This window comes from Cervus canadensis, chromosome 29, assembly GCF_019320065.1.
Source record: "Cervus canadensis isolate Bull #8, Minnesota chromosome 29, ASM1932006v1, whole genome shotgun sequence".
NCBI classification, from domain to species: Eukaryota; Metazoa; Chordata; class Mammalia; order Artiodactyla; family Cervidae; genus Cervus; species Cervus canadensis.
In genome coordinates, this window is record NC_057414.1 from 10,597,562 (window position 1) to 10,618,208 (window position 20,647).

The window sequence follows — 20,647 nt, forward strand, 5'->3', positions numbered from 1 at the left end:
GAGTAAAAAAGACTTCACACAGGAAACAAGTAGCAAGTAGTTAGTCAAAACGACATGTGAAATATGGCATCATGGCTGGAAATCATAAGATGCCAGAGCCATTTCTGATATTGAGACAGCGTCAGGCTTTTAAATTTTCAACTCTAGTGTTTTCGCGAGTGAGGATGACTAAAAAAGAACCTTTTCAAAAGTCAACCAGGATAGAAAGGTGGATGGGAATTGAATTATTCTCAGTAATAACGTGACATTTACTCCTGTTGTTTATTGAGTCCTTATTTATGTGCCACGCATAGAGTTAGGCATTGTCACGGATAGCCTCATTTCAGCCTCAAGAAAACCCTGTAAGATAGTATATACTATTCCCATTTTACAGGTGAGGAAAGGGAGACTCAGTTTCTTCATCCAAGGTTGTATAGGAAGCACATAGTAGGTTCAAGGTTTAAGTCTAGGTTTGTCTGACTCATAATACCCATTTTTTTTCTCTTCCGGGCTGACCTTTTTTTAAAAAAGTTAAGTTATATTGATCTACAATATTATATAAATTACAGGTGTACAATATAATTTTAAAAGGTGTACTCCATTTATAGTTATTATAAAACACTAGTTATGTTCCTGTGTTATACTATATATCTTTGTAGCTTATTTTATATGTGCTAGTTTGTACCTCTTAATTCCTTACCCTTCTCTGATCCTCCTCCCTTCCCTCTCCTCACCAGTTAACTACTAGTCTGTTCTCTATATCTGTGAGTCTGCTGCTTTTTTGTTATATTCCCTAGTTTGTTGTATTTTTTAATTCCACATATAAAGTGATACCATGCAATATTTGTCTTTCTCTGCCTGACTTATTTGACTTAGCAAATACCCTACAAGTCCATCCAGGTTGTTGCAAACTGCAAAATCTCAATCTTTTTATAGCTGAGTGGTATTCTATTACATCATCTTTATCTGTTCTTCTGTCAGTGGACATTTAGGTTACTTCCATATTTTGACAATTGCAAATAACACTGCTATGGACATTGGGGTGCATGTATCTTTTAAAATTAGTGTTTTTGTTTTTCTGGATATAAAATTGATGGGATGGGAGAGGAGAGGAATTGCTAGGTCATATGGTAGTTCTATTTTTAGTTTCTTGAGAAATCTTCTTACTGTTTTCCACAGTGGCTGTACCAGTTTTAATTGAAATTTTTATTAAGATAATTGTAGTTTTCTGTGCAGTTGTAAAAAATAGTCCAGAGATATCCAGGATCCCCTATTCCCAGTTTCCCCCAGTAGTATAGTAACATGTTTCAAAAATACAGTAAGAGAATAGATATTACAACCAGGGGGTGAACATTAGTACAACCCACTCATTTTATTCAGATTTCCTCAAATTTACTTGTACTTATTTGTGTGTGTGTGTGTTTACTTCTATACTATTTTATCATCTGCATCCAATCAAGACAGTGACCATTTCCGTCACCACAAGCACCCTCTCTCCCTGCGCTCTTATAGCTACACCCACCTTCTTCCCACCCCTACCCACCCCTAACCTCTGGCAACTAGTAAGCTGTTCTCCTTTGCTAAAAGGTTGTCATTTCAAAAACGTTCTATGAATGGGATCATATAATGTGTAGCCTTTGTGACTGGCTTTTTTCACTCATCATAATTCTCTATAGAGATTCATTAGTATCATCAATTCATTCCTTTTTCTCACCAAGTAGTATTCCCATGGCATTCCATTTACATGGTCATTTGCCTATGGAGGGACATCTGGACTGGTTCCACTTTTTAACTGTTATGAGTAGGGCTTCTGTGAACATCTCTGTACAGATCCTTGTGTAAACATATGTTTTCATTTCTGAGGGGTAAAGGCCCAAGAGGGAAACCACTCAGTTGTACAGTAATTGCATGTTTAGTTTCATAAGAAACTGCCAAGCTGTTTTCCAGAGGGGCTGTACTGTTTTGTATTCCTACCAGAAATGTGTGAGTGGGTGATCCAGAGTCTCTGCACCCTCGCCAGCGTTCAGAGCCGTCACTTTTTTTCACCTTAGCCCTTCTGATGGGTGTGTGGTGACGCTGGGGCTTTCATTTGCATTTCCCTGCTGGCCATGATGTTGAAGATCTTTTTGTTTGCCATCTGCATATCCTCTGCAGTGAAATATCTGTTCATCTTTTGGCCATTTTCTAATTGGGTAATTTTTTTTTTCTCACTACTGGGTCTTGAGACTTCTTTATGTGCTCTAGATGCTAGGCTTTTGTTGAATATGTGGTTTGCAAATATTTTCTCCCACCCTGTGGCTTGTCCTTTCATCTTTTTGACAAGTCTTTCACAGAACAGGAGCTGGAGTTTCGGTGAGTTCTGGTTGTATCATCTGGGGGAGGGATTGGGCTTTTGATGTACAGCTTGTGTTTTTCACCACTGTGCTCCTCTGGAGCTTGACGGGGAGAGAGTGTGATCTGGAGTGGAGGAGTAGGGCTTCTCTGTGAGATTTTAAGGCAGAGTTAAGGTCAGTAGGAAGGCTCTCAGAGGAAGGAAATTTCAGCTCACCATCAACCATCAGAATGAACTAAGGTCAGGCTTAGGGTCTGAAATATGTTAGGAGTAAGCAGTGTCATCGGAGATCAAGCAAAGGCTGGCTGGGGTCCATGTGGGTGCAGAGTGATGCAAACATCGAAGGGGCTGGTGCACTACATCCTTGACGTTCCCTTCTGATGCTAAGAATAGATAGAGTGGTACTTGAGTTACCCCTACCCAATGTGATGCATCTAATAAATACATCCCCCAGAGACCGTCCAGCTTGCAACATTTAGAAAGGCTTTGGATGGCCATCTGGACCATGTTGGGGCAGGTTGAACCAGGCTCCACAGGAGGTAGCAAGTGATGCCACAAGGCTTGCAATTGTCCCATCTCAGGGCCGAACGCACCAGGCCAGAGGCTTAAAAGGCCCAGCATCAGGGTCGGGGCCTCTTCCATGTCCTCTGTCCCCAAGCCTGGGGGCCAGGGGCAAGGCCACCTGCCTCACCTCCACCCCAGCCTCCTCTTCTTCACTCAGACTGCCAAGGAGAACCCCTTTCTTTACGGCATTTCAGTTCAGTTCAGTTCAGTCGCTCAGTCGTGTCTGACTCTTTGCGACCCCGTGGACTGCAGCACGCCAGGCCTCCCTGTCCATCACCAACCCCTGGAGTTTACTCAAACTCATGTCCATTGAGTCAGTGATGCCATCCAACCATCTCATCCTCTGTCGTCCCCTTCTCCTCCCGCCTTCAATCTTTCCCAGCATCAGGGTCTTTTCAAATCAGTCAGTTCTTTGCATCAGGTGGCCAAAGTATTGGAGTTTCAGCTTCAACATCAGTTCTTCCAATGAACATTCAGGACTGATTTCCTTTAGTATGGACTGTGGTTCTTCTTGTAGCCCACGGGACTCTCAAGAGTCTTCTCCAACACCATAGTTCAAAAGCATCAATTCTTCAGTGCTCAGCTTTCTTTATTTAGGAGACTTAATTACCACAAGCAAAGTCCTTTGAGACCTTGGATGAAAGGGATGGGAGCCATGCAAGCTTGATTAGGCGTGCAGAACCCTGGGCACAATTAGCTCCATGAGAGAATGGCCCTGCCTTTATCTGTCTCCAGTTCTATGTGACTTACAGCAGCTAATTATTGAAGTAAAAATTGCCTGACCACCCAGCTGCTGGAAAGAGGGCCCTAATATCTATTAAGCCTGCCTTTAATTATTGGAAATGGCGGCAGCTTCAGGCAGTTGGGGTTTCCCCATTTTTATGAGCCTTTTCCTCCACCTCTTTGAGACTTGAGTACACAGGAGATGGAAGCAAAATTCTGCCCAAGCCGCTTCTGTCTCCCTTGCTTTCCCACCTGGACATCCGTTTCTGGGGCACCTTCGCTGATAAGCTTTTTCTGCAGGGAGCACCCCCCTGGCACCTCCCACAAGGGGCTTTGCACTTTTCCAGAACCCCTGGCCCTTGACAAAACGCTCTGAATTCCACTCTGTCTGGGTGTGTGTTTGTGTGTGTCTGACTGTCTGGGAACATAAAGGCAGACCTCAAGCATGGATTATGTGGGACCTGCCCCCCTCCCCCATCCCATGTTGCAAAAGAGAAAACAGGCCATGGATGGAAACACAAGAACGCTGAGAGCGCCTGGCCCTTCACTCGTGGGCCGTCACAGCCTCTGAGCCCCAGGTCCACCTCTCCATGACCACAGCGCCCTGGGCCGCTCTCAGAGGGCACAGCAGTTGCTCTCTTCGCACATCTTAGAGTCCGGATTAAACCGTGGGATCAAGGGAATTAGTGGTAAAACCAAGAGTCTCACTGTTTCCTAGAGCCTTAAACTAGCCCTGCTTCTCCATGGGGCTGGTTTTCCCCTCTAGCTCTCCCCACTCAGGGCTCCCACTGCTTGCAGAGTGGAGACCTGACCCAGGAATCCCAGGTCATTACAGGGTAAGCCTTGGATACCTCAGGGGATGTGCAATTAATCGGCCTATCTCTCCCCACTCCTGCTTATCTCAAAGTCTGGTTTCAGAACAAACCCCTAAAAAATGAGAAATTGGTGCGGGACCCTTGTATACATTTTACAGAAAGCCAAGAGGGTTTCGGGGTTTGCACTGGTTTTCTAGGGAGAAAGAAAGAGGACCCTTTTCGGGGGGGGGGGGGTTCCAATGCAGAAGAAACCGTTTCTCAAGGTGTTGTTCATGGAAATACTGAGTCTCAGCAGACAGGGTACCTCCCTTTCAAAGAAGCCACACAGATTTGAGCGGCCCCATGGGAATATGGAGTCCAGTGCTGGAGAGAGGGTGAGGGACATGCAGACTGTGCCCCGTGAGAGAGGCATGTGGGCAAGCCTGAGCATTCTCGTCCCTCTGTCCTCTGGTTAACTCCTTCAGGCTTCCCTGGTAAAGATGGTAAAGAATCTGCCTGCAATGCAAGAGACCTGGGTTCGATCCCTGGGTCAGGTAGATAGATCCCCTGGAGAAGGCAATGGCAACCCACTCCAGTATTCTTGCCTGGACAATCCCAGGGGCAGAGGAGCCTGGTGGGCTACAGTCCAGGGGGTCTCAAAGAGTCGGACATGACTGAGCAAGTGAGCACAGCACACAGCCTTCCCTCCTCAGCTCGGGGGTCACCTGCAGGACACCTGAGCTGGTGTCCCTCTGCGCCCAAATGTCTGTGTCAGCCGCACTTTTGTGTTCACTGATAATGTTGGGATCACCTTAGACATGTCTGTCCTCTGACTGCTTTTGGTCAAACTGCTTGTCCCCAAGTCTCACCCTAGATTGTTTTGGGGGAAGGAGGCTTGGGGAGAAGGAAGGATTACTTACTTGCAGCAAGTAGGGAGAACAATGGGGATCTTTTACCAAAGCAGTTCAGCAGTTCAGTCACTTAGACGTGTCCGACTCTGCAGCCCCACGGACTGTAGCACACCAGGCTTCCTAGTCCATCCCCAACTCCTGGAGCTTGCTCAAACTCACGTCCATGGAGTCGGTGATGCCATACAACCATCTCATCCTCTGTTGTCCCCTTCTCCTCCTTTTGCCGAGGCAGTATCTCCCCAAAGAGCAAAGTTGGGGAAGTTTAAAACTAAGGGTATGTGCTATTTGTGAAAGGACTTGAGCAGAGAAGAATTGAAAATAGAATGGGGGCAGAGGTTGAAAGAGTCCAAGCTTTATTTGATTGAGGTCAGGAGGATGGATTTCATCCCATCTTCTATCTGAGTGTGTGAGGACCTTAGCTTCTTGAGTCAGGACTTACTGAAGCTCAGGTTCTTCATGTCTCATGGCAGAAAGAATTCAGTGAGAGGCAAAGTGATAGATAAGAAGTGGATTTATTTAGAGAGGTACACATTCCATAGACAGAAAGTAGTCTGTCTCAAAAGGTGAGAGAGACCCTGGAAGAAACACTCCTCAGACAGAGTGGGGGCCATCTCAGAAGGCGAGAGACCTCACCCTAGGTCTGACGAAGCCTCGTTAGATGGGAAAAGGGAGTCAGATGGATGAACCTGGGGAAAAGTGACTGGGATGGTGAGATGTTTGATCTGACAAGAAGACTCAAGGACACATAGATCGGTCCCTCTTCAGCCCACAGGGCTGCCAGGGCAAATTGTTAGACTCATGTCCTGAGACCCCAGTGGGTAGAGCTGAGGCCTGTGGAAGGAAGCTGAAAGGAAGCAGGTCTGGCTCCATGGCAGGAAGCCTGATCTCGTAGCCACAGCTGTCTCTGGAGGTAGTCAAGTCCCCAGCTTTGGAGGTAGTGTGACTGCCATGCGTGGGACATGAACCTGCTGACCCTTGATGGTGCTTTCACTCTTAAGACAATAAATGCCACATTTTCTGACTCTGAGGTGTCACCATTTGTAAAAGGGAATCATTGGCGGGCAAATAGCTTTGGGAGAGGAGACTGTAGATGGAGGAATCCGGACACTACAGCCCCAGTGATAGCTCCCACTGGCTGAAGACTGACTTTATTCCGTGATCTGCACGGGCTCAGCCCTGGGGGGGCAGAGGGCGTGTCTGGGGCCACCCTGGTGGGGGCTCCCCCAGCCGGAATCAGAGGAGCCGTGCCCATACACCAACCACGGGCCCTTTGGTGCGTGACCTGTGACAAGCCTTCCAACAGAAGGACGACACGGCTGTGGGCAGCAGCACCATCTGTCACCTGCCTGCCAGCCGCTGATGAGGGGTGTCCCCGCAGCCAGACAGGGCACAGGGCCACAGTCCACCATGTCCCCAAGGAAGCGCTTTCCCTGGCCCACAGTGCTGGCTTTCTGGGCGGGAACACTTAGAGGTGAAACTGTCCAAGTCCAGGTCAGGTGCTAACTTAGTTGATCAGAAGAATTAACATTGCTTAAAACACAAGGTGAGAAAACAAATACAACTTTTAAGCACATTAGGATAAGGGGTGACCTACGTGAGCAGCAGTACAGGTTCTGATTAAAAGCTTGAGCCTGAGGGTCACAGAGACCCAAGTTTGAATCCTGGCTCTTCCCCTTCCTTGCTGCGGTCCTCTGGGCAAAGCACTTAACCTCTAAACATCCCAGTTTCTTTTGTCTGTTAAAAGAGAATGGTTCTGGGGTGTGGTGAGGACTAAATGAGGTAATGCACATAAAGTCCTTACCTTTCACTGCCCTTGTCATAATCACTGTCTCAGCACTATAAAAGGCCGGGGATTCCCTAATGTGTCAGGTCAGAGAAATGTGCTCTGGGGGCTGGCACAGGGAGCAAGAACACCTGGATTCCAGTCTTGGCATTTTGTGTGAATGGAGCATCCCTTTGCTACTCTGAGCCTCAGTTTCCAAATCTGTAAAGTGGGGATAATGGTGCCTGCCTCTGTGGTTTATGCATAAACCAACACAGTACCTAGCACAGATGAGGTGCCTCTCCCCCTGGCATTCACCATCATATCATGCTGGAATTGAAAACAAAGGACTCGCCAGAGCAGACTTTGAAGGACTAAGGAAAGTAAAAATTTATGATGACTTTCTGCACGCATGCGTACACACACACACACACACACACACACACACACACACACACACACACACACACACACACACACACACACACACACACACACACACACACACACACAGCCCAGGACTTACATTTTGCAGAACACATTTTAGCTCTGAAATATTTATGGGCACTTTTTGACACACTAAGAACTGAAAATATCACCGTGTGCTTGTCTTAAGGAAAACTTATAAAACTTTAGTCCGGTAGGAATTCAGTCAATTTCCTGGCTCGTCTCTGGTCGTTTCTGAGGTTGCAGAGAAACCCAGGGTGGTAACAGCCCCCGTTTCCCTGAGGCTCTGGCAGGGGCAAAGGGTCCTCGGCAGGGCTGTACGTCTGATGAGGTCTCTGTGTGAATGCTTCAGGCCCCTGCCCTCGTAAATATTGCTGGAGCCCATGTGCAGGGCCCAGGTTGGCTTTGTGAGTTTTTCCCAAACACCAAAAGCTTTGTTTCCCCATCTCCTCTTCTCTTCCCGAATCCCATGTGCTTGCCTTTCGTCGAGGCCTGCTCCTGCCCCCAGAAAACCAGCTAGAACAGAGCTCTCCAACCTCCAGGATCTAAGGCCTGCTAATCTGAGGTGGAGTTGAGGTACTAATAGCAGACATAAAGTGCACAGTAAATGTAACGCACTTGAATCATCCCGAAACCATTCCCTACCCCAACCCAGGGTCCATGGAAACATTGTCTTCCCTGAAACCAGTTCCTGGTGCCACAAAGACTGGGCACTGCCAAGCTAGAAGACATGCCCTGCTGGGAGTCCCAGGCCCAGGTTTCCTACCATCTGCGTTGTTACTTTTTACTGTCCACTTACACGATAATCGTTCATGGAAATATCTTTTTATTTCTTCTTCCAGCCTGCTCATTCCTCACCTCTCAAGCTTGACTGTAAACCTTTTTCCCCTCTCTGAAGTCTGAACTCTGTCTGTTCCCAGTCTTCCTCACCACCCACCACGCCCCCCTCTCCACTTTCATGGAGGCTGTGACCTAGAACGGTCTTTCTCAGACTCTAGGTTGGCAACCCATCCATATTTCTATTTTAGTAGACTAGGATAAGATAGAAAGTATCAGATTCCACCCTTGAGGAAAGATTAGGCATGCTTTTTGAAGTCTTTTGTTTTCTTTAGAAATCTGTAGATTCAAGTGGGTGAAATAAATGTGTTTTTTTACTATAGGTCAGAGCAAATGGGAACATCACAGATGGAGACTTCGTTTCTCTCCTTACCTCAAGACCGTCTGGCCATTGAGTAAAAGTTCACTTTTACTTGAACTTTGGTCATGGTTTGGTGTCGCTTTCTCGGGGCGGTGGTCCCTTACTCCCCTCTGCACCTTTGGTCTACCTGACCTACATTAGCGGCCATTCTGGCGTGCCTCCCCAGCCTCATTCGTCTGGAAACTCCAAGCTGTAGGAAGCTCGTTTGTCTTGTCCACTGAAGCCTCACACAAGGCTTGCAGAGCAGGGTAGGGAGTCAGTGTTGAGGGAGGCAGGGACGGGGGGAGAGCGGGAGGAGGGGAGGCAGTCAGGCAGTCTCCTGCCTCGCCTCCATGCACCTTCCGCAGCACTTAGCAGGAAGGGTCCTTAGCAATCATTTAGCAAACAAGTTAACCTCTTGCTCTAGCTGTGCAATACCGTTCTTCAGGATTAAATATATTCTTCTGATTCAAATCTAGACCCTGACATCTGGAAGCCATGTGATTTAAGAGTAAATCACTTAATCTCTTTGAGCTTGTTATCTCATTTGTAAAATAAGAGTAAATAAGGGAAAATATGAAATAAGAGGATAACATCTAACCTGCGGAGTTGTTGCAGGGATTAGAAACAACACCTACAAAGTACCCGGCGTGAGTAGGTGTTCGATTAACCGCTGTTTTATCGGCGCTGCCTCTTTTGCTGTCATCAGCCTGTGTCTTCAGGCTTCCCCACATTCACATACTGTTCAAACCTTCATATCCATTTGCATCCAGCTCCAAGGAAAAAATAATATATATATATATATTATATATATATATATGGATTTTAGAATCACTGGCTTACTGGCTGTGTGATCGTTATCAACCATCTGGCTCGCTGAGTCCACTCTCTAAACTGAGAAGCGATTAGGGGACTTAACCGGTTAACACTCTGTGCTTCCAGCGCAGGGGGCAGGGATTCGATTCCAGGTCGGGGAACTAAGACCCCACATGCTGGGAGGCACAGCCACAAGAAGAAGAAGTAACGAGGGTTCTCAGGGGTCTGTGTGGAGCACCAGGCACATCATTCAGTACAGACTTGGTTCTTCCCGACCTTCGTCCAGAGCCCATGCTCCTTCACCGTAGACAGACCAAAACTGAGGAGAAGGTTACGCAGCTCTGTGGTTTAGTCGCGAAGTCGTGTCCGACTCTTGCAACCCCATGGACTATAGCCCGCCAGGCTCCTCTGTCCATGGGATTCTCCAGGCAAGAATCCTGGAGGGGATTGCCATTTCCTTCTGCTATACAACTGTGGTTCATGGTTTCTCGAAGCACCTTCGTTGATGGTACTATGGCTGCCCCTCCACCCCCAGAACTCATGTCCTGCTCATCTCTGGACCCTAGTTCTAGCACAAGACCGGTCTCTAACAGGTCGTAGAAATGAACTCCTCTGCGAAGGTAACTTTGTGTGCTCAGGGCTTACCTGTAGAAGGTTCAGCAGGCATGAGGGGTGTTTCTGGTAGAGGTGAGTTCGGCTGTGGATTATTCTGCAGTCAGTGAGAAGAAGCAGAGGAAGGGTCAGGTGGGGGACTCGGAGGGCAGCAGGGTAAGGAGTGACTGACTGTGTAGGCATGGATGTATGCGGGTGCTTCTGTCCTCCAGCCCATGGGTGGGGGTCGCAGGGGCTGAACTGGTACCCTTCCCCGGCGCTGCCCCCACCCTCCGGGGTCTCCGCATCCCTCTACTGCACACCCTTGCTCCATCAGGAGCTTTTCTCCACTGTTACTGCTTTCATCCCAACCTTCTCTCTTCCTCTCGATCAAATGCCAGCCTCAGTGTGAACCATGACCAATCTCCCATCTGTTCAAAAGAAGTAAATATTTACTGAATTACTATATTAAGACTAAAACGGAAAAAGTGAAAAGGGAATGAGAGCAAGGCAAATGTTCTCCTTTGTAACAGGGAAGCCATGAATTTGAGAACTGTGTTCTTAATAATTTGTAATTACTGAGCCTTTGCCTCAAAGCCAGTGTCCAGTCAACAGGTACATGGTGATAAGAGACACAGTCATCCACCAGTTTAACAGCCAAAATGAGTCTCTACTTGTTAACATATGTTTCTGAGGGGACATTCCCTCTCCAGTTATAATTGACATCTAACTGGAGCCTTTTAAATAATGCCTTTTAAAACTAAAATGTGGGATTTTTCTGATGATAATGGCTAGCATGCATTTCTTTTCTTTTTTTATTTTATTGAAGTGTAGTTGATTTACAACGTTGTGTTTAATTTCTACTGTACAGAAAAGTGATTCAGTTATATATATTCTTTTCCATTATGGTGTATCACAGGTATTGAATGTCGTCCCCTGTGCTACACAGTAGGACCTTCTTCTTTATGTATTAACTCATTTTATCCTCAGAACAACCTAAGAGGTTGGTACTATTTTAATGAGGAAACTGCAGCACAGAGAGATTAAATAACTTGACCAAGGTCACACAGCGGTGAAGTGGCAGCCATATACTTCAAATCCAGGTTGCCTTTGAAATTTAAAAATAATACACCCAAGCAATGCCTTTAGTTCAATCTTATGAACTAACACACATGGCCTAAATGTAACTACCCACAGTTTATATCACTTAAGATTGGTAAGAAGGGATAAAGTAGCTGCCAAGTAATTTTATTTATTCATTCACTCAGCAGACATTTCATGAACACTCAGGGGGCCAGGCCTGCCTTTAACCTACTGCAGTTAAGAGGAGATGCAGATGTGAGTACAGACCATCTAGTTAGCTGGATGTTCTGTGATGCAACAGGCATGCACAGAGGTGTGAAGGCCACAGAATTAATGTCCAGGAAAGTGGCTCAACAGTGGAGATGGAAGGTGGGCCAGATGGAGAAGAGCTTTCCATTTTGACTAAGAAAATGAAACTCATCCGGAAGGCTCCACAGGGCAGCCAGAGGGGCAAAGGCAGGCAGTGGCATGACCTGGCACCATCCACAAAGGCAGTACCATTCACAGGTTATATCCATGTGCTGGGTTGAGTCGCCTGGGTCCGAACTGTGGCTCCATCACTCAAGAGCTATGTAACCTTGGGCAGGATACTTAACCTCACAATTTCTCATCTGTACTTTGCAGAGAATTCTAGTACCTATAGCACTGGATTAAAGTGAGAATTAAAATGTTATCACATATAATTATAGTAAAAGTTATGGAGTTAAACACTCCATAAATGATAGCTACTAAATATAACAGTATATTGGATATTAATAATGCCATTATTCATATTATGAACTATTAGTGACCAATTAACATTAAAATTAATTGAGTGCTTATTATTATCATCACCATCATTATTGTCACTTGAAGTAATGGCTTGGAGGTAAGGAGTCAGAGGGAACAGAGTTGAGGTGGCAGTCCCCATAAATCCTTATCCAAATTAGGCTGAGCCATTGTTGTTCAGTTGCTCAGTCATGTCTGACTCTGCAACTCCATGGACTGCAGCACGCCAGGCTTCCCTGTCCTTCGCCAACTCCCGGAGGTTACTCAAACTCTTGTCCACTGAGTCAGTGATGCCATCCAACCATGTCACCCTCTGTCATCCCCTTCTCCTCCTGTCTTCAATCTTTCCAAGCATAAGGGTGTTTTCCAGTGAATCAAATCTTCGCATCAGGTGGTCAAAGTATTGGAGCTTCAGCTTTAGTGTCAGTTCTTCCAATGAATATTCAGGGTTGATTTCCTTTAGGATTGATTGGTTTGATCTCCTTGCAGTCCAAAGAACTCTCAAGAGTCTTCTCCAACACCACACTTCAGCACTCAGCCTTCTTTATGGTCCAGCTCTCACATCTATACATGACTACTGGAAAAACCATAGCTTTGACTATACAGACCTTTGTTAGCAAAGTAATGTCTCTGCTTTTTAATACTCTGTCATAGCTTTTCTTCCAAGGAGCAAGTGTCTTTTAATTTCATGGCTGCAGTCACCATCAGCAATGATTTTGGAACCCAAGAAAATAAAGCCTGTCACTTTTTCCATTGTTTCCCCATCAGTTTGCCTTGAAGTGATGGGACCAGATGCCATGATCTTTGTTTTCTGAATGTTGAGTTTTAAGCCAGCATTTTTACTCTCCTATTCACTCACCTTCATCAAGAGGCTCTTTAGTACCTCATTGCTTTCTGCCATAAGGGTGGTGTCATCTGCGTATCCAAGGTTGCTGATATTTCTCCTGTCAATCTTGATTCCAGTTTGTGCTTCATCCAGCCTGGCATTTTGCATGCTGTACTCTCCATAGAAGTTAAATAAGCAGGGTGACAATATACAGCCTTGATGTACTCCTTTCACAATTTGGACCCAGCCCATTATTACATGGCCAGTTTTAACTGCCACTTCTTGACCTGCATGCAGGTTTCTCAGGAGGCAGGAAAGGTGGTCTGGTATTCTCATCTCTTTAAGAATTTTCCACAATTCGTTGTGATCCACATAGTCAAAGTCTTTCATGTAGTCAATGAAACAGAAGTAGATATTTTCTGGAATTCTCTTGCTTTTTCCAACAGGTGTTGGCAATTTGATATCTGGTTCCTCTGCCTTTTCTAAATCCAGCTTGAACATCTGGAAATTCTTGGTTCACATACTGTTGAAGCCTAGCTTGGAGGATTTTGAGCATTACTTTGCTAGCATGGGAAATGAGTTCAATTGTATGGTAGTTTGAACATTCTTTGGCATTACCTTTCTTTGGGATTGTAATGAAAACTGACCTTTTCCAGTTTTGTGGCCACTGCTGAGTTTTCCAAATTTGCTGGGATATTGAGTGCAGCACTTTCACAGCATCATCTTTTAGGATTTGAAATGGCTCAGCTGGAATTCCATTACCTCCATTGCTTTGAGTGAAAAGCCAGTATTGAGCCATGATTTCAGTTTAGAGAGTTATAATCAGCCATTTTCAAAAAATGAAAGAGAATGAAATAGGAAATATCAGAGTGCATTGCCCCTCATGGTAGTGTATCTTTTTTCCATTTCATACAAACACACTCGCATATATATATCTGCATATCAACTCACAATGGAAGATATTTTTCAAATTATGGATTTTAGAAAGAAATATTTTGCAGACCCTGGAGTAGAAGATATCATCCCCTGTCTTCCCTGTGGTCCTGCTCCTCAGGCACTCAGAAGATCATTGTCTTGACAGCTTGTGTCAGGAGGCCTAGCATCAAGAGGGCAGAGCTCAGGGCCCTGAGGCCTCAGGAAGATGATTTGATCTCTGTGTATCAACCCCCCTCATCCCAGCACTAATTTCCAGGGCCATTTTGAAAACTGGACCCCCCAAAATGTCCCTTATTCATTTTAACTGGCTCTAGTTATAACCCTAAGGCACTGTAGTCTGCCTAGTAATGCTGGCTTTGCCACTGCTCACCACATGCCCCTGGGTAGGAGATGGTAGGGCTCTGGGTTATTGTGGCCTCATGTATAAAATGGGGGGGTGAATATAATCGTCATATATACTTCATGGTTATTTTGAGGCACCAATAAAGTCACAAATATTTGCACTCTTGAAGATCATGGAGAACTACGTAGAGGGAAGTCTGCAGCAGACACCCAGGATCTGTGATAAATCCCAAAGGCATCTAGTGGTAACCACAGATGTTTTCTTGCAGAGAAAGTGCTGCAGTTTTCTAGGTTAGGACATATGACCCCATTTGAGTGGGTCCAGAGGGCCCTTTAATAAGACATATAAAGGTTGCATTGGAACCTAGCTAAGCTCTACCCTGGGGGACTTGGGAAGGAAGAGTGCATCCTCAGGCCAAAGGGATACTGATACCTCTGATGTCCATGATCAGAGGCAGAACTTGGGTCAGTTCTGTTTTGGCTAGTGGTTTCCATCAGTGTGTTTAGTTTGGCCTACATATAAAAATGGATAACATTTAAAAATCATACACTTTGCATCCAAGTCTAAATTTCCAGCCTGTCTTAAAAAGTCACAAGACCCCCTAAACTCCTGTGTCACAGCATTGGCAGGCACTGAACACCACCGCCCCGCTGGACAGGACTGCCACCCTCCTTGTTGGTCGCTGAGACTCCTTGATGTCAGCTCTTGCTCTGTTGCTTCTCTGTTAGGACCGTGACACAGCAACGCGTTTTGTATGCCCATGTTGCTCTGAAAAGTGGAACGATAAAAGGTCTGAGAAGGTTGTATGTTTCAGAAAAGAGCTCTAATCATACTTTGTGCAGGATATTCTGCTTTCCTCCTGTGCTGACCCCCTGACTCTTGCAGGGGGCTGGCTACATGTGGACACCAGAGCCAAAGGAAGACATTTGGAAAGAGAAAGAGGGTGACATGACAGCTTTTAAAAAAATGTCGGTATAGGGCAAAATAGTCAAGATGCAGAAAAGAGGAGAATGGGAGATGAGGAATTTCCCATCACTCAGATACCCTGGCAAACCCCAGACGTATACAGCAGATGCTGTGGCACCTCCAATGAGATGGACAAGTCTGGAGGTGAGGGAGTTCTCTGATTGGCATGGTTGCCAGGACCAGCCTACATGTACTTTTGTGTGGTGGGAGGGAGGGGACTCACCCGGGTAAAATAAAATAGGAAAACTCAGGCTTTAGAGTCAAACAGACCTGGTTTCAGATCTTGGCTTTGATACTCAAACCCAAGTCATCTTCAAGGAGGTTTGACATCACAGTTTTCTCATCTGTCAGATGGAGATTGGTTGGCTGGTTTATTAAATATGTATGAGAGGCACCGGGCTTCACCTTAGGTGCAGTAAATCTGGAGTGAGCAAAAGTGTTAAGGCCCCTGCTTTCATGGTGTCTACATATTAGTGCAAGAAAACAGACAATAAGCAGGTAATTATTTAATTATCTGGTGGTGATAACTGTGGATTGGTTCCTTATGCCTTGGCTCATTTCCAGAAAAGTTTGGCGAAAATAAAAACATCTGGGGACATATGACATTTGATAAGATAATATATGTAAAGTGCTTATCCCCGTACCTGAATGTAGTTGTTCGTTTCACACATTCTTAAGGAGGCCCTGGTCTGTGTGAGGCCCTGTCCCAGCTGGGGGCCTCATGGGAATACAACGTGTGATTCCCATCCAGGGGGATTGGAAAACCGGCGCCCTCTGGCCTTCGATGTCAGCCTCCTTGGTGCCCATCACGGAAGGACAGGCTCTGGGCATCTTCCCAGGTGGATAGGTCACCGAGCAGGACAAGAAGGGGTTCATCATTACCGACTTTGGGTGCAAGTTCCCCTGTGCCACTTACGGCTGCGTGGCCATGGAGCCCTCAGCCTCCAGAGCCTGAGGACCCTCATCCACAGCGCTGCAGGGTGAAGCGAGGGCCGGGATGGACCCCGGGCTCGCCTTTCCCTCCTGGGTCCGCAGCTCACGCCCTTTCTTTGGTTTCTCGGGCTCCAGACCACTCGGCCCTGAGCGCGGCAAGGACCCTGTTCGTGGATGTGGAGGAGCGCGGGCCGGAGGCCATGGACGTGAAGGAGAGGAAGCCATACCGCTCGCTGACCCGGCGCCGCGACGCCGAGCGCCGCTACACCAGCTCGTCGGCAGACAGCGAGGAGGGCAAGGCCCCGCAGAAGTCCTACAGCTCCAGCGAGACTCTCAAGGCCTACGACCAGGACGCGCGCCTCACCTACGGCAGCCGCGTCAAGGACCTGGTACCGCAGGAGGCCGAGGAGTTCTGTCGCGCAGGTGAGGGCGGCCGGGTACGGGGTTAGGATGCACCTGCGCACAGGTGTGCCCCGGGGGCGATGGGGCGGGGCTGGGTCGCGCATGCGCACTGGTGTGGGGTGGGGGGGGCGACAGGGCCCAGCTGGGGTCGCGCATGCGCACAGGTGTGCCCTGGGACGGGGGCCCACGTGGTTTACACTGGGACGGCAGGTGAGCTGACACGAAAGCCCAGCAGGGTGGAGCACTCCCGGTCAACGCCAGCTTTCCGCTATTTTGGCCGGCTGGCTCTGGTCAGAGCCTCGGCTGTAGTCCGCCCTTGGTTCATTCATTTGCCTGCTCACCCTTCTTGTGGGCGTAATGAGACGGTTAGGTGCGGACTTCGTGTCAGCGCCTCCCTGGGGTTGAGTTCTGAGCAGTTTCCGGCTCTCCTCCAAGCCTCTCCGGTGAGAGGCCGCGAGCACTCCTTACTGCCCTGATTTGTCTCGAGGAGTCATGAGACGTCGCGTTTACGAGGTTAGTGTGATAGCCCCAAGTGCTGAGTAAGTCCTAGTTACTGGCTTTGTTGCTTGTTCTATATGTGTTCATTCAGCGAACATACCTTAGCAGCTTCTCTGCATTAAGCACGTCCTGACCTTGAGGCTATGGGCTTCCCTCAAAGCTCAGTTGGTAAAGAATTCGCGGGCAATGCCGCAGACCTGGGTTCGATCCCTGGGTTGGGAAGATCCCCTGGAGAAGGGAAAGTCTACCCACTCCAGTATTCTGGCCTGGAGAATTCCATGGACTGTATAGTCCATGGGGTCACAAAGAGTCAGACAGGACTGAGCGACTTTCACTGACCTTGAGAGGAAGATGCTGGTGATCCGAGACCTAAGAATTTAGTAATCTGGGGGCATATCTTTGTGCCTGACTCCCTCTCCTTCAATCCCTACACACTGCAGTCACGAAAGCCTAGCCATCCAACTCCAGAATACCTTTCAAATCCATCCCTCTTCTCTATCCCATCAGCCACTGTCCCAGTTCCGGCCACTATCATCTCTTTTGGGGGGTTGACCGCAACCCCTCTTCACTCAGTGCTGCCGCCTTTGGGCCATGCTCAGCCCTGCAGCTAGAGGGAAGTTAGAGATTGACTCCCTGTTGTCCTTACCGGGAGTTCAACACTAGAGGGCTTTCCCCAAGTCTTTGTCTTTCTGGATTGTTTTATCCCCTGCCTTTCCACACCCCACCACCCACATCCAGCTCTGCAGGGCTGCTCGTTGTTCCCACCCCTGCTGTGGTATGTCGCCCACCCCGAATGCCTCAGTGATTCCTGTTTTTCTGCCTGCAGAGCCTCTTCAATGCCGGGTAGGCCCCTACAAGTCCCTGACAGTTCACACAACCCTCCCTGATTCTGCCCTGCCCGCTCCCCTTCCATGGACAAGGTTAGCAGGGGGCTGTGCCATGTAATTTATATGCGTTCTGACATTGTTAGTTAACCTTTACAACAACCTCAATGATTCATTTGCCCAAGATCACAGAGACAAGAGGAGCTGGACACACACACACACACACACACACACACACACACACACACACACACACACACACACACACACACACACACACACACACACACACACCCACACCCAAACACACCCACACACACCCACCCACCCATAGAGCCTGACTGACTAGCTGGCCTCTCCCCCAGGCTTCCATCCACATGGAAAGCTGAGCTGTTAGCAAGACTGCCTCTGGTGCTTTAAAGACAAAGGGTCTTCAGCTCTTTCCCATTTGTGGTTAACAGCTCAGACCCTGACAGCAGACAGACCTGGTTTGAGTTCTGACTCTGCCATTTTTATTATTCTAAGTGTCTTCACCTGGATGGTGCAGTCACAGCGATGCTTCCTAATTACAGAGTGGTGAGGAGAACGAGGAGGACTGTTGATGGAGCACGTAACACTTGCATAAAGCAGATGCTTCAGAAACGCTGCCTGCTTCTGGTTGCCATCTCTGGGTCTCAGTGAGGGGATGCGACCAGTGGTGTCAAAGCTCTCCTCCAATTCTGTGCTGCCATGCTTGGTGGGGCTCAGTGAGTCCTGCCGGGCCCAGAAGGAGCCGCTCTCGTCCTCATAAATAACAAACAGGAAGCACTCTCAGCTCATAGGCAGGCATGGGTACTGCAGCCTACAAAGTTCTCTTCCTCCTTTTGCCTCCCTGTGAACGTCAGTCAGTCGCGTCCGACTCTTTGTGACCTCATGGACTATACACTTCATAGAGTTCTCTGGGCCAGAATACTGGAGTGGGTGGCCTTTCCCTTCTCCAGCGGATCTTCCCGACCCAGGGATCGAAACCAGGTCTCCCACATTGCAGGTGGATTAACCTCAAAAATCCTATGATGTTAGCTAAGTTCTCTCCTCCCACCTTCTCTCTCCCTTTGTCCACCCCCCAGAGTGCTTGCTACCAGAGTGTGTCTGTCTGATTATTTAACTTTCACTGAGCTCCTACTCCGCGCCAGACTGGACACAGAACTCACCAAGACCCTGGGTGGTGGGGGGCGGGGGGAAGGCACAGGGACTCTTGGTAAGAGTGATGCGCACGACTGGGAGAGGAGGCCATCTCTGCTGGCTCCCCTCCTGGCAGTCCCTTCTCCCTTCCTTTGCCAGCTTGACCTCTTCAGGACTGCTCCTGGGTGTCAGGCCCTTCAAAGCACGTACATCCTCCCCTGTCTCTTCTTACTCTGCTCTTCACATTTACTCTGATCCACAAACCTCTCCTCTGAACTCCCACCCTCTGTGCCCCCAGACCTCTTTCCTGGCATCCTCCCACACTTAGGGCTTTAGCCCTTCGTCATGGTCTGGGTTGTATCTCCCCCATGGACTGTGAGCTCTGTGAAGTCAGGAACCATGCCCTGCTCATTGCTGTACATCAGGAAAGACCCAGGGCCGGCTTGGTTGGGTGAAATGTGGCGCTCCCTGATTGCAAGTCCACTTCCCAGATCAGTGGTTTAACTGGAGCATGGTCCTTCGTGCCTGCATCCACCTGTCCTTCCCCATCTCTCAAAACACTCATGAGAATGTTAGAAATCCGGAAGAAGCCGTGCCTGATTGACACTATGGAATGTGGAGGCTGTGTTTCCCGCAGAAGCTAGTATCCTGTTTGTCCCGCAGATACTGATTCCTGAATGAGCCGCCCTCATCCATGTCTTCCTGGCCTCTGTCCTGGGCACCTCCAGGCTTTCCTGGGGGCCTCAAGAGACCTGTCAGCGGCCCCGAGCCTTGGCTGTGTGCCTGGCTCCCTGGGTTGCCCCAGAGCCTGCTAACTCCTGTCGCAGCCCACTGGGCCTGACCCAGCAGAGGGCAGAGGCTCCTCCCTTGTGCAGGGACCACTTTTCTCAGCCTGTCCCCATCGTCTTCACCTTCCCGCTCCAGGCCTTCCTGACCTGGCCAGAAAGGAGCGTCGGTCCTGGGGAACCATTGGCATCTCATGGGCTAGGCTTCTGCCTTATTCAGGAGCCCTCCTTGCCAGCAGGCCCTCCCCACCCTGGAAGAGGAGAGCAGAAGCCCTGTGTCCAGCTGAGCAGACTTGTGTTGAGCTCCATGGGTTGGGTCCCGGGTTGTGCCTTAGGCCCAGGGGTTTAGGAATGAATGGGGTACAGTCCCTGCCCTGCCCCATGAAGCCATCTCCAGCAGAGGGTCCAGGCCCTTAAGCAGCTCTGCTCTGCAAAATGCCCAGGGCTGAGGACTCTCAGAAGGGGCTCAGAAAAAGAAGCAGTGACTTCTGCACAGCGGGTAGGATGAGGGGAGACTTCAAGGAGGGGCCGTATGAGCTGGGCCTTCCATTAAGGTGTGGAGGGTTTGGGCTGGTGGGGAGGACGTGGAGGAGAGGCCTGGGCATGGACCACCGCCGTGAGTCAGAGGACACGGGTGAGTCCTGGAGCAGGGGTCAGGCCTCTGGGGGGTGACCTCCACCCCCCGCCGTTACCCTAACCCAGCTCCCTTGCCTTCCCTCCTAGGCACCAACTTCTCCCTGCGAGAGCTGGGGCTGGGGGAGGTGACCCCGCCACACGGGAGCCTGTACCGCGCGGACATCGGCCTGCCCCATTGCGGCTACACCCTGGGCGCCAGCTCCGAGGCCGACCTGGAGGCGGACGCCGCGCTGTCCCCCGAGCCCCCCGTGCGGCTGTGGGCCCGCAGCACGCGGTCGGGGCGCAGCTCCTGCCTGTCCAGCCGGGCCAACTCCAACCTCACGCTCACCGATACGGAGCACGAGAACACGGAGACCGGTGAGTGGCCCGCTCGGCGGAGCCGGAGCCGGG

The 20,647-nt window shown here is 48.8% G+C and overlaps 1 protein-coding gene across 10 annotated transcripts in view; it reads left to right on the top strand.

Annotated features, from left to right (window-relative positions):
- TENM4 (teneurin transmembrane protein 4) overlaps positions 1-20,647 on the top strand; it is an 816,614-nt gene that overhangs the window by 379,281 nt on the left and 416,686 nt on the right. For all 10 annotated transcript variants that reach the window (XM_043452828.1, XM_043452823.1, XM_043452819.1 and 7 more), the window contains 2 exons: positions 16,087-16,374; positions 20,345-20,614. In XM_043452828.1, coding sequence (XP_043308763.1) covers positions 16,087-16,374; positions 20,345-20,614 — 558 coding nt within the window. The remainder of the gene's footprint in view (positions 1-16,086; positions 16,375-20,344; positions 20,615-20,647) is intronic.